The sequence below is a fragment of the Papio anubis genome, chromosome 11 (assembly GCF_008728515.1).
Source record: "Papio anubis isolate 15944 chromosome 11, Panubis1.0, whole genome shotgun sequence".
NCBI lineage: Eukaryota > Metazoa > Chordata > Mammalia > Primates > Cercopithecidae > Papio > Papio anubis.
The window spans coordinates 103,679,989-103,693,555 of NC_044986.1; the positions used below are offsets into that span (position 1 = coordinate 103,679,989).

At 38.5% G+C, this 13,567-nt stretch overlaps 1 protein-coding gene across 4 annotated transcripts in view; it reads right to left on the reverse strand.

The window, feature by feature from the left end:
• Nucleotides 1–9,489: 9,489 nt before the first annotated feature.
• The window catches only part of SPAG6 (sperm associated antigen 6), a 66,319-nt gene continuing 62,241 nt past the window's right edge, over nucleotides 9,490–13,567 (reverse strand). For all 4 annotated transcript variants that reach the window (XM_003903457.3, XM_003903456.3, XM_009214083.4 and 1 more), the window contains one exon: nucleotides 9,490–10,450. In XM_003903457.3, coding sequence (XP_003903506.1) covers nucleotides 10,388–10,450 — 63 coding nt within the window. In that variant the 3' untranslated portion in view covers nucleotides 9,490–10,387. The remainder of the gene's footprint in view (nucleotides 10,451–13,567) is intronic.

The window sequence follows — 13,567 nt, forward strand, 5'->3', positions numbered from 1 at the left end:
GCCTCTTGTCCATAGCTGACTCAGCGCAGAAAGGTGATTGATTGCCTTAAGAGCCTTCCCCTGATCTCTCCACTCAGCTCTCCTTCCTCCACCCCACCATTCTTCCAGAGCCCAGCTCAGATTCACTGGTTTCCTCCAAAATGCCTTTCTTCCATTTGCAGATAACAAAAAACAGTTGGAAAGAATATAGGTAAAAGTGTAAATTTACTGGAAGGAAGAGTCTTACAAGGAAGAGTTGAACAACTTAACCTCCCTCAGGAAGAAGTGGCCCAGGGCAGTTCCCAGGACCTCAGAGGCTGAAATCTGCAAGTTCCTCCAAAGGGTTGGCTGCCATTAATGATGTAGCTACCAACTCCCAACCACTGTCTCTCTGCAAATCTAAAGTTCCTGGGAGAATCTGATCGGCACATATACACATGCACTCGCATACACACACACACACACGCACAAGCTGTTAAATAACCTCAGAAAATCATCCTACAATGTGGTTCATTCCTTCTAAACTGATCTTTTTGCTACCATTTTAAAGTTCTAAGAAGAACTACTTCAGACACCATTAACCTGAGTTGAGCGGGTGTGGAGCATGGTAGAGCCAGATTCCCATGCCCAATGAAAACAAAGTGGCAGCGGTCCTGACAGAGTAGATCTTGAAAACAGCCTTTTCTTACTTGGGCAAGCTACACTTTTAAAGTGTCTTGGCAAAATTCCCCTCAAGGGTTGCCAGTAACTAGGATGGCTCGTGGAACTTTGAAGCCTCATTCATTTATTCAATAATTATTTCTTGATCTCCTGCTGCACACTAGGCAACTATGCTAAGTGTTGTGCTGGATACAAAGATGAATCAAGCATGGTTCCCGTCCTCATGGTGCATAAACATAGACCTGCATCTCTTGTGTGAGCAACACTCAAGGGCTTCCAATAATAATTTTTCATATGAATACTGATTTTTAAATCCCCCCCTCCTTGGATGAGAAACCTAAAAATTGTGCCTGAACTGTGAGGCAAGGTCATTTGTTAAGGTTAAGATTTCACTCTTGGTATTCAGACCCTTCATTAGGCTACATCAGATGAGAACTGAGATGGCTTCACAATTAACCACAGCCAGGCATCATTTATTTTTACCATGTGACTTGGAGGGTATGATAGTGGTGGATATGGAATTACCTTTTGAAACATCACTGATGTTTCTTTCTCCTCTGAACCAAACAGATAACTGAGCATAAGTTAATTTTTAAAAATTCTAGCCATTTACCTTACCTTCATTTGGGAGCGTAGTTGGAAAGATGCTTGGTAGCTAAGCTCCCAGAGGTAATACAGGAGCTTCTAATTAGCAAGGACTGCTAAGGCCACAGAGAGTCTACCCGGGCTGTATATACTAAGTGTCTGAACTTCTGGTTTGGATTCACATCTGAGAAAATGTGATGTTCTGGTTTGGTTGGATTCCAGTTTGAACCAGTTGCCTATGTGTTCTCAAATTTGGGGTGGGGGTGCTCAAATTAAGGTGTCAATTTTAAGATTTAGCAAATTATTAAGACCATTCTGGTTGTGGGTTGAGGATTTAATTCATTTCATATTTGTGGGTAAGGATATAAAACGTGTGACCAAAAATCACAGCAGTTGGAGGACGGGTTTGTTGGCCCTTGGTCCTAAAAAGGAGACATGGGTGGAGCGCTAGAGTATTGTGGGCCACCCTTTGTGCTGCTCAGATACACTTGCCGCTTGGGATAAGTTCATCCACCCAGTACTCGGCAATTCCAGGATTCTCATTGGCCTTTATTACTGGGAAACTTATAAGGTTAATCAGCAAATTATAGTCACTGCAGCTGCAATAGATCTCAAGCCTGAGGTAACTGACATGTCACCCTCTTCTCTACCCTGTCCTCATTCTAGAATTGCCTCAGCCATTGCCAGCAGCCATGCTGGTCTAGGCAGATTGTCTGATGGGGTGACCCAGACCCTTGTCTCCAAGATTCTGAGTCCCTGGTCCCCATGTCTATCCCAGCCATAGCTTCTGTTCTTGTCTGTTTAGTGTTAAAACTAGACATGAGAACATCAGGAAACATCCCATCATATCACCTGTGTGCCAAACATTCTTCCCTCTCTGTGTTCTGTGACAAAGTTCTACCCCCTCCTGATGATCAGGGTCAGTGGTCTTGCTAGTTTAGTGACTCTTTCTTCACTGGTCTCTTGGCATAAGAAGACTGAAGTGACTGAGTGGCAGCTGTAGTGTGAAGTACAATGGGACTGACTTTGTGTCCACTGATAAAGTATTACCCCAGTGAAAGCCAAGACCACTTGACCCACAGAATCTAAAGTTTTGGGGACAGGAAGCACAAATTCCCCAAATGTACCACTAGGAATGACCATAAGCAGAGCCATGCCTACTTCCCCCTTCTTCCTATAGTTTCTGGACCTATGTATTCTACCTATTGGGGACATAGCACCATATAATGGCATTGATTTAGGGTGGTATCTCAACCTTGTAGGGGTATCTTCTCCAAGCTGGAGCCTCAGTTGCGTCTTTAAGAGGACAGTCCACTATTCTGTCATACCAGTGGCTCAGGAATGATGCAATATGTGTGATAGTACCAGTAGACTCTGATCCAAGGCAGTATCATATGGAATCTAATACCAGTGGATCAAGCATTCTTAAGTCGTTGGGTAGTGGTACTGGCTGATGTCCTATGGATAGGAAAGGCAAATTCATGCCAGAATATACAATAATCCCAATCAAGATGAATTCCTGCCCCTTCCAGGGTGGAAGAAGTTGAAGTCAACTTACCTCCACATGTTTGGTTGGTCTCTTTGAGGGATACTACGTTGGGGTTTCTGTTATTGACAGGTTAGACATTTGGCAGCAGCAGTGGCAGTAGCTGGATCAGGTTTGGTGAATGGAAGTCCATGCTGTTGGATCTATTCATAGCCACCATCCCTGCCAGCATGGCTACTCACTCCATTACTCACTCCATTTATGTGCCCATTGTGCCAGCACTACAGTAGCCAACGAGAGAGGCTGCTGCACACATGGCTGAGACATGAATGTTGTTTAGTGCCTTTTGGTAGTGGCTGCTTTGATGTGCATTAACGTATGACACAAAGTTCTTCACACCTTATATCCATATCAGTCCTTCTGCTTCTAAGCCCCTGACCAAACAACCACCCCATCCCCCACTGTCCATGAGCCTGCACATATTCTTTACCTTGAACCACTCTTCTTTTCACACAAAGTGGATGACCAAGTGCATCCAGTGGAACTTTGCCCATTGGAAGGATTTCTCCCTCACCACCCTCTTTCAAGATCACCCTAAGTAGGGTTGTAGTGCAGCAGCATCCATTTTTGGCTTGCACTCTTATGCTGAGCCAGCCAGCTATGAATGAAGGTCAGCCCTTTTCCTCCTCCATCAGCTGGCCACAAGGGACACCTCCATGCAGTCATGGTTGTGAGCTGAGATAGTTGTGAACACCATAGTTATAAACACCAGTGCAATAGGAGTGGATGACATGTAGGTCTGGACCATCAACTGCTACAACTTACTTGTGTCCTCTGACCCAACTTATGCCCAATCCTGTATCTACCACTTCCATTTTGTGATAAATTGCTACCAGGCCCACCCAACTTTATAACTTGGTGGGTCTGATAGAGCCAGCTCATGATGAATATCTCAGGCTGCATAGTTACTTGATGTCTCATGGTCAGGTGCTTCATTTCAATCAGGGGTCTGCAAGAATTTCCTTTATTTATTTTTTTGAGATAGGGTCTCTCTCTGATGTCCAGACTAGAATGCAGTGGGGTGATCACGGCTCACTGCATCCTTGGCCTCCAGGGCCCAAGTGATCCTCCCACCTCAGCCTCCCAAGTAGCTAGGACTACAGACACACACCACTACACTCAACTATTTTTTTATTTTTTGTAGAGATGAGGTCTCTCTATGTTGCCCAAGCTGGTCTTGAACTCCTGGGCTCAAGCGATTCTCCTGCTTCAGCCTCCCAAAGTGCTGGGATTACAGGTGTGAGCCACCACAACCAGCCAAGAACTTTAGAATCGTATATTGTTGTTTACTACAGATAACATGGCCTTCTCCAGCATCCTAGGGGGTCTATGCTGTGATTCTCTTATTGAGATTGATTACCAGCAACTATCCCGAGCATTCTTTCCCACCACAGATTCCTCTAATACGGGGTCTGTTGAGGGATATAGCAGGGCTTCTTGTACTGCTGTCTAGACCTGCCACAGAGCTCTATCATCTGGTAAAAGGGTTGGAACAATATTCTGAAGTGCTGGGGGAATAATTACTAAATATACTTGCTCAGGTGCTTTAGGTTCTGTTGGCATAAGGATCATCCTCTCCTTCAAAGAATGGGTCCCAGATCTGAGATCTGACTCAGGTTTGGAAACTGAGCTAGTGACTGACTTTTTACCTTGACAGCTGCCTTCAGCCTCATATTTATTTTTATTTTATAAATTGATACTTGTTGACTGCCCATTTATCTTGCTTCTAGGAAATTCTATTAAGCATTTTCACAGCTCTCTGTAGATTGGGCCCTGGGTGCCACATCAATCTTACCACTCATTGCAAAAACTGTGCACAGCTTGCTTCTGACAGTTAAGTCTTGCTACTTGGCCTCTGTTATCTCAGGATCCTATCATCCTTATTTCTATTAAGGATCCCAGTTCTGTAGCAGTGTCTCCTCCAATCAACCCTGGCATACAGAAGAGTGCCTCCACTAAGATTCTCAGTAACCCTCTTAACAATGCATTTCTTATCACTTTGGTAAATGGTATGTCCTCCCTGCCTTCACTTAAGAATGCAGTCAGCTAGTGGGTTTTCCATCCCCACACAGGCTATGCACTCCAGCATGCCCACCTCTCTGAGTCACTTGACACCTCTTCCAGTTGGCCCTGGCAATTATGGCATTTCCACTTCACTTACCATGGGCTGTTGCTTTCTCCAAGCTTCCAAGAGTCATCTTATCACCCTTGCCAGAGTGATAAATCCTGTGTCCTGGGAGACTGCTCCCATTATCAATAAACTCTCCTTTATCCAACTTTGGTCAGTCTTCTCCATGACTGTATAGCTATCTATGAAAATGAGCCAAATATTTCCTTTTGTGTGCAAAATGGTACTATAACATCCCTTCATTAAGGACTGTCTGGCTAGAAGAAAGGGACACCTGTTACATCCCAGCCCAGGTTCTGAGATGAAGAAAATGAAGCCCAGAAGTGTTGCTTTCTGGAGATCTGCCATCTTGCAGTGATGATACATGATTAATATAATATTTTTTATTCAATTTTTAAAGTCAAGATGAAAAGGCCATATGGGTTATTCCAAAATGTGCATTGGTTTTGCATATATACAATGTGGCTCCAAATTTGGTCTCGCATACAGTGTTTATAAATGCAAGAATAATGGCTTACTTAGCATCTCTGCTAACTTAGATTGCAGGTTTTATTGTAGAGCACACTTTTCTGTGGGGGAAAGGGGAAGTGAGGGAAGTAGTGGGCACAAATGTTTCCAGGTTTTGCAACAAAATGCTGATTCTTTTTATTGATATTAACTTTGACTCTGATTTTTTTAAATAAATTTCTTCATCCAGTAGCATTGTTTATCTGAAACTCTCTTCGAAATTCATTACAAAAGTGAGAAGAAGAGTAGCAAATATGATTTATCAAGCACTTATGTGCACGGTCACACAGGTTGTGTACTTCACAAGGGCACCAGCACTTCTAAGGGGGCACAGTTCACATATTAGACATCATGGATTTGCATATTTATAGAGAATTTTCCAGCAGATGGCAGTAAAGTGTGTTGCTCTAACAAAATAAGACTATTACAATAATTTCTGCCAGATGGAAATAAACTATCTTGAGGACTGGGCACCTTTTATATTTGTACAAAGATATATAGAGTAACAGTGGCACCATTTACTACATGCCGTGCCTTCTGCTTGCTCATCCTCACTTAATCCTCAGAATGTGATGAAGTGGGTGCTATTAGCAAATTGCCAAGGCCACTGACTGGGGTAGTGGTTTTGAGATTCTTATACGGGTCTACTAAGGCCTAGAGACTTGGGGAGACTTGCTGTGGTCAGAGCGAGCGTGACCTAAGGTCAACCAGGAGCCTAGAGGCCCTTACTCTCAGTCCAACCTGCTGCTAGTTCTCCTGTGTGCTCATCACAGTGCTAGGTGACACTGGGGACTGAGAACAGGGCACATTTCACTCATCTAAGTAAAAGGTCATCTTCAGTTAGTGAAGAAAAATATGGGAAAACGTTGACATTCCCTTTGGCACTTTACTCACTTGTTTGTATGACTTAAACTACACATGCAAACAGAAATATAAAAAACAGAACACTCAATATCGGTTACAATAGTTCATAGAGTTGGACTTCTTTATATCCAAAAATACTTTGAGTAAACATTTACTATCAGTAATGCATAAATTTTAGCAAGAGTGGGCCGGGCATGGTGACTCATGCCTGTAATCTCAGCACTTTGGGAGGCCAAGGCGGGCAGATCATGAGGTCAGGAGATCGAGACCATCCTGGCTAACATGGTGAAACCCTGTCTCTACTAAAAATACAAAAAATTAGCCAGGCGTAGTTGCGGGCGCCTGTAGTCCCAGCTACTCGTGAGGCTGAGGCAGGAGAATGGCATGAACCGGGAAGGCGGAGCTTGCAGTGAGCCGAGATCACACCACTGCACTCCAGCCTGGGTAACAGAGCGAGACTTCCGCCTCAAAAAAAATAAAAATAAAAAATAAAAAAACAAAATCAGCAAGACTGTATTACCACAAATTCTATATACGTGAGGAAATTTAGAGGCTTTATTTAATGTATAAATATCTATACCAAATCACTTTGCAATAATGATATATATTGGTATAATGTTCTTTATCCAGCATTCAGTTTAAATCTACTTTATAAAATGTATCAATAATGAATAAAAGAAGCCCATTTATAAATATTTTGTATTGACCTCTAACTTAATCTCCAAGGAAATATTTTTTTTCCTAAACCCATTAAAATTAAAAACACAGTGAAAACTCTTATCTTCCATGAAACAAGCAAACTGCAGTAACTTTTGGTTTTAATTTAAAAATAACATGTGTAGCATGAATACATTTTTCCAGAGTTTTTCTAGCTGTACAAAGGTTTGGAGAGCTATTTGGAATTATCTCACCTTGTTAATGACAATTCTGTTTTGGGTTGTGAGATCTGGAGTCATATTTTTGCTTCTTTATCCATTCATATACTGCCTAATTTTTTAAAAAATATTAACTTATTGATACCTACAAAACAATAAAACCCACCATTCTTTAAAGTAATATTACTGAATATGCATCTAATTTTATGGCCTACCAAGGCCTCATAAAAACAAAACAACATGAGTATTTATGTTACTAGAAAAATAAGAGCATGAACAAATGTAATTTTAAAAGTCAAAAGTATCTTAAACAACTGGTAAATGTAATAATTATAGGACAGCCATTTGATCCTTTTAATCTCCTGAAAGCTACAAATCATTTTTTAAACAGTGAATTCTGTGGCAGAATAAGCCACAGTGTACATAAACCTCAACATTTGGTAGCACCTATCTTAATCAAAGAATTGGCTATTTGAAAACACAACAGAAAAATTCTTCATTCTTTCAAGGTTAGTTTCTAAACTTGACATCTGGGATGGGAGATGGGCCTCACCCAGGAATTTAAGGTCAGGGTTTATGTTAAGCAGGACTTCAAATCAAGTTTAGAAACAAGCAAACCTTTCATCCTTTCTTTAAGGAATAGGGTTTTCTTTGAGAGGGAAGGGGTTAGAAAAACAAGTCAATATCCTGCAAATATGGGGTTGTCATTTGTTTTTCCATACTACATTAAATATGCCTGTTTTGTGTTCAGTGTCTCGTGCCTATTCCACTGCCTCTGTCTGGGCAAATGTGTTTATATTGGAAAACTCCATGAGGGCAGGAAATGTAGGGGTTTTTTTTAAATCACAAATCATCTGGCTTGAACTACACTTATGTAAGATTGTATGGGACCTGGGGAATACTGTACAATTGCTGGCTAAAATATGTAATCTGCCATTGACTATCAGGTTTTCCATTAATCACATGTCGAGTTTGTATAAAATGGGTTTGTTTATAACATTGTTATGTTCACCACTGCAGGTTATTTTCATAAGCTTCTTATGAGTAAGCTGAGCAACTATTATCACCCTTACTATAATACTTAACAGAGAGAGACTAGAACCTATGTTTTCAACATCTCTTTTCAGGTACCACTGATTTCACCTATTTCCACAACACATGAAAGGACTGAATCTATAATAATAAGGTCCCAAGTAATTCTATTCCTGAACTGACGTCCTAAAAATAGTTGTTCATATAAGTTGAGAATTCCTAAGAACAGGGAAATTTTAAATAAACTCCTGGGGTTGGGGGTGGGTAGGGAGCAATGGGACAGGGGTTTGTTTGCACAGGGAATTGAAATTGACAAAATTCACATGCGGGTGGAAAATACCAGTGGATATCATTAATAACAGGCATTATTTTTGCCCTATGACAAATGAAAAAGATTTTGTTTATATATATATTTTTAAAATCTCACAACATACTTTTCAAAAAGTAAAGCTTCATTTTGTTTAAAGTGTTTTATGTCAAGAAACATTTCATAGCATAAATTTTCCACAATGCATATGGTCAGATTATAACACCCATCTGAACACTATTAAGTATTTTATTACTTATTTGTTTAGTACTATTTGATAAGTATGAAATTATCTATGAAGTGAAAAACTTCAACTAGGAAATTTGACATTCCAACAATATCTGAGGTGGTTTTTACCCAGATAAACTAATTTCTGTCATTACCAACACATCTAAGAATAGCCCTAATGAAGAAAGGTAAAAACTACTTTTATTTTCTCCAATTAAAAGATTCATAAGACAAGCTATGTAGGCATGAAGGAAAGAAAGGAAAGCTATAAAATTGGGAATACAAATTACATTTTCCTATTCAACAGGTCAAAGAAATTGCTGCAAGGAAACAAAATAGGCCCAAGGAAGTATTTAAAAAAATGAAATCACCAACAATCTTAGCCGGATATAAGGCAAAACGAAATGGGGTAATCTTGGGTATTATGAAGTTTTAAAAGACGCAACAAAGTTATGCACTGTTAGGAAATAATGATGACAGAGATGAATCCAGAAAATACAAAGAACAAATAGGTAGCTCCTTTTGCATGAAAAAAAAAAAAAAAGAGAGAGAGAGAGAGTCCAAGAAGGAAACCTGAAAACAGAGTCAGACTGGAAACACCGTGGCCTAGGGGCTGTGGGGGTTACCACTCACCTCATCCAGGAGAGAGCAGCAGGAGTAATATCCCTTTAAAGCAAAAGACACACACACAGCAACTAATCAAGACCCATAAATCCAATCACATATTCCCCAAGGTCAGTAACACACTGGATAGGAAAAATGAAAAGGACAATTGTAATGCTGTTTTTATTTAAAATTTTATTGAAACCCTCTTTCACCCGTTTACCGCTTCCTAAGTGAAAATGCATGTTGAAGTCTGAGCCTGATGGTATTATCTTCAAATTATTCCTTAAATACCTGAAAATGTGACTTTTGAAACTTGGGAAAGTGAAGCTAGGACAAGGATCCATTTTACATGCCTGCTTCTTTGTTTATTCATGAGCAGAGCTAGACTAAGAAACCTTTCAATGAGAAGGAGAGCATGTATACAGGAGTATAACTCTTTATTCTGAATTCTACCCTCACTGGCCCCATGAAAGTTAAGGAACACTTTAGATAGGGTGGGGAAGGGATTTTGGAAAACTTGTGATAAAGAGGAGTAAATTCTTCCTAAACTTGGCAAAACCTAACAGGTTACCCACACAGTCTGTGTCTTAAGTTAATGCACTTATGTAACTAGCATCAGAGTCTCCTTCAAGTGCCCTGTATATGTCATCAGTTTCCTCTTTCAAAGATTTCTCTTCTGTATCCTACTATATAGTTAGCAAGGCCAGCTTTCCTTGCCTATGTCTATGACGAATTGGCTAGAATAATTTAGGGTTTTTGAATGCCATCTCTTATCTATATCTCATTGGAGGTGTCTGCATGTAATAAATGCCTTAAAACCCTTTAACGTGTTTTTAAAATCTACTTTTAGAGCAAGTCCTATGCATGCAAATGACCAGGAATAGTTCTTCATATATTCAAGCTACTAATGTTTAAAGTATTATATAAATTTAGAAAATATTATCTAAAGGTATTTCCCGTTAAATAAATCTAGAATATACTTAGTTCAAATATTTAGGAAGATTTAATTACTGTTACTCATAACTACTCTGCTGTGAATTTGAGTATCAAAATATAACTTTGCTTAGTTATTAAGTGGTTGATAGCTGTCCACCCTCTGCAGAAGTGTATCTGAATATCCAGGGGAATAATACCTGAAAAAGAAAATACGCCATTAAATGCTTGTGAAATGATCAACACAGCAGGCACATAAGACGCAGTATAGGGGATTGATCTGAAATAATCCTGTGAGTGAAATCTCAAATACACTCTGAATAATTATGCTCCAGTAACACTTTGTGCATAAAGTTAGAGGCTATCCAGGAAGAGAATACGAATTCATAAAACTGTGTTAGAGAAGTAGCAAAACATTTAAGGGATATAAATGTAATGGCAAATGGGAACATTTTCCAAACAAGAATCTTCAATCCAGTGACAATATTTTATTACAGAAACTTCATTTTAATCATATCAAGTGGCCAATGTTGCTTTAAGGATCATAGCTAATAGACCTTTTTCATAAGTTAGACTACACAGTCTATTGTTACTAATCAACTTCTGCATTCTAACTGCCTTAGAGATCATTCTCAGCATGGGTTTTAATCAGATGTGGTCACCTAGGAAAACAAAAATTTCTGGGAGTATAATTCATATTGAAAAACTATTTAATAAAATATAATTTCATATTGAAAAACTATTTACAAATACTTGTATCATACAAACCTATGAAATTAATCATTTTTACTATCAATAGTTCTTGGGCATCTATAGTACTATACATTTACATTCATAAATTGAACATTTTATACAAGATTTAGTATAAAGTATTAAATATGTGGATCAATCAATTGTGAGATGCTTAATATGTCATGGAAATAATTTACATGCAGATAAATGAATGTCAAATAAAATTTAGCAGGCATTCTAGAATAATTTTTTAAAATTTATAAAGTATAATTCAAAAATTCTCAAATCACTCAAAATAGTTAAGCTTCTGAAGGCATTTTCTCCAGATAAAACCTAATATTAGAGACTTGCTTTGCCTTTTGTTAGTTATCTTTATCTATGCCCAGATGCTTGACCTAAAAACTCATAATTTATATTACACTAAAATTCCTTCCACAATTTATCAAGTTAAGGTGGACCAAAAAAAAAAATACAGCTGTATTTTCTTAGTAGTGTGCTTATAGGCATACATAAACAGATACTTATGTACACACCCAAAAAGCTACCTGAAAGAATGTTTCTCCTCTAACAGTCTCTTACTCTTGAAAAAATTGTCTTTTAACAGTGGGTTTCTTTGAAGTATTCTTACACTGAGAAATTCACAACTGTTTCTTCTCTGAGTTAGTAAACAATTTTAAAGCAGACTTTACCTTCCTAGGCCTTCAAATGTATCAGACACCAGATAATATGAATTCAAGAGGTAGATTTTTAAATATCTTTAAAATTTTAACATTTTAATTTAAATATTAATAATTTTTATATTTTAATGTAATAAATATTTAATTTACCATACTAATATATTAATATTTTACGTATTTAATAATATAGTATTCTTAGTATTGATATAATGATGTTATCATTGATATTAGATTAATAATAATTGTTATTACCATGTTAAATATGGGAGCCACCAACTACATGTAGACTGAATGGAAGCCACCAGCCACTGAGAACTAGAAAAATGGCTCGTATGGGCCGGGCGCAATGGCTCACACCTGTAGTCCCAGCACTTTGGGAGGCTGAGGAGGGTGGAATACCTGAGGTCAGGAGTTCGAGACCAGCCTGACCAACATGGCAAAACCCCATCTGTGCTAAAAATACAAAATTAGCTGGGAATGGTGGTGCATGCCTGTAATCCCAGCTACTCAGGAAGCTGAGGCAGGAGAATCGCTTGAACCCCGGAGGTGGCAGTTGCAGTGAGCCGAGATCGCGCCACTGCACTCCAGCCTGGGAGACACAGTGAGACTCCGTCTCAAAAAAAAAAAAAAAAAAAAAAAAAAAGGCTAGTATGTCTGTATTTGGATTATATAAAATTTGCAGTTGAAAAAATAGACTCACAAGTTGTTCCAAACATATCTAAAAGTTTTCCAATAACTGAATCAAGTGTCAGTTTTTAAATTTTAAATTCAGTATTAAAAATTCAGTTTAATAGACATACTAGACATTTTTCTAGTCCTCAGTAGCCACATGTAGCCCTTTGGCTAAGCATTTTCTCATTTAATTCTAACTATATGAAATAGGTAATTATCTTTAATCACCTTGTATAGATGCGGAAACTGTGGCTAAAAGGGTTAACTATTACCTTCAAGGTAATAGTTAGTTATAGTAAGTAGTTATAACTGAGAGAAGAATTAAGGTCTGTTTGACACCTAAGCCTGAGCTCTTAGCATACTCCTTTGGAAAGAAAATGAGCCTCTAGATAAGACCAGGAAATTCCTTCCCTCTGGCCAGCAAACACAGCTATCCCAACTTACCTCTAAATGGCCTTTAAGAATGTAAGCGAATTGACCTTATCCTAGACCCACAGAGAATTGGGGTTATTATTATATTGTTACGATACCAGAAATATGCTGAATGGCAGACTGTGTCCATATCTCCCTCCCCAAATTAGGTGTTGCCCCAAAGCTGCTTCCCCATCCCAGCTGAGGCAGAAATTTTGAAGAAAAATGAGTTCAAAAACACCCTATGGCTGTGGAGTGAGCCAGGCCCAGAACTTAGGTCTTCTAATGTCTAGTCCAGACCCCTTTCCTCTCATTTACCTACCTTTCTGTATTAAAAAAATTTAAAGATTACTAAATCAGAAGGCAATATGAAACAAATGTTTAGGTTAGTAACCGATGAATGTACCAGTTGATAAACTGTCTTACAAAGGATAATTAATTCTAAAATAGTTGTCACCAAGTGATTCTCGAGAATTATGTAATTGTAAAAATAAAACTATTTTGAGATTATATTTGTCTATTTTCACAGAAGGACAACATTTCCAAGATGTCTATAAAATACCATTTTATAGAACCTAATGCTTTAAGACATAACTGAGGTTTTCCTACTTGCCCTGTGTGGGTAAAATATATATATATCAGAAATTTGAAAACATTAGTCAGGTAACCAAAGTTCTTTATGATAATTAGCCAATTTTAAAAATAAAATCTCAGCCCACAGAACTGGAGCAGTTAAAAATTTACAATGGTATTTTGACAAGGCACTAGATTAATTTCTAATGTGATGGAGTTGGCTGTTTTTCCTGGTGCTCAATTAAAATATGC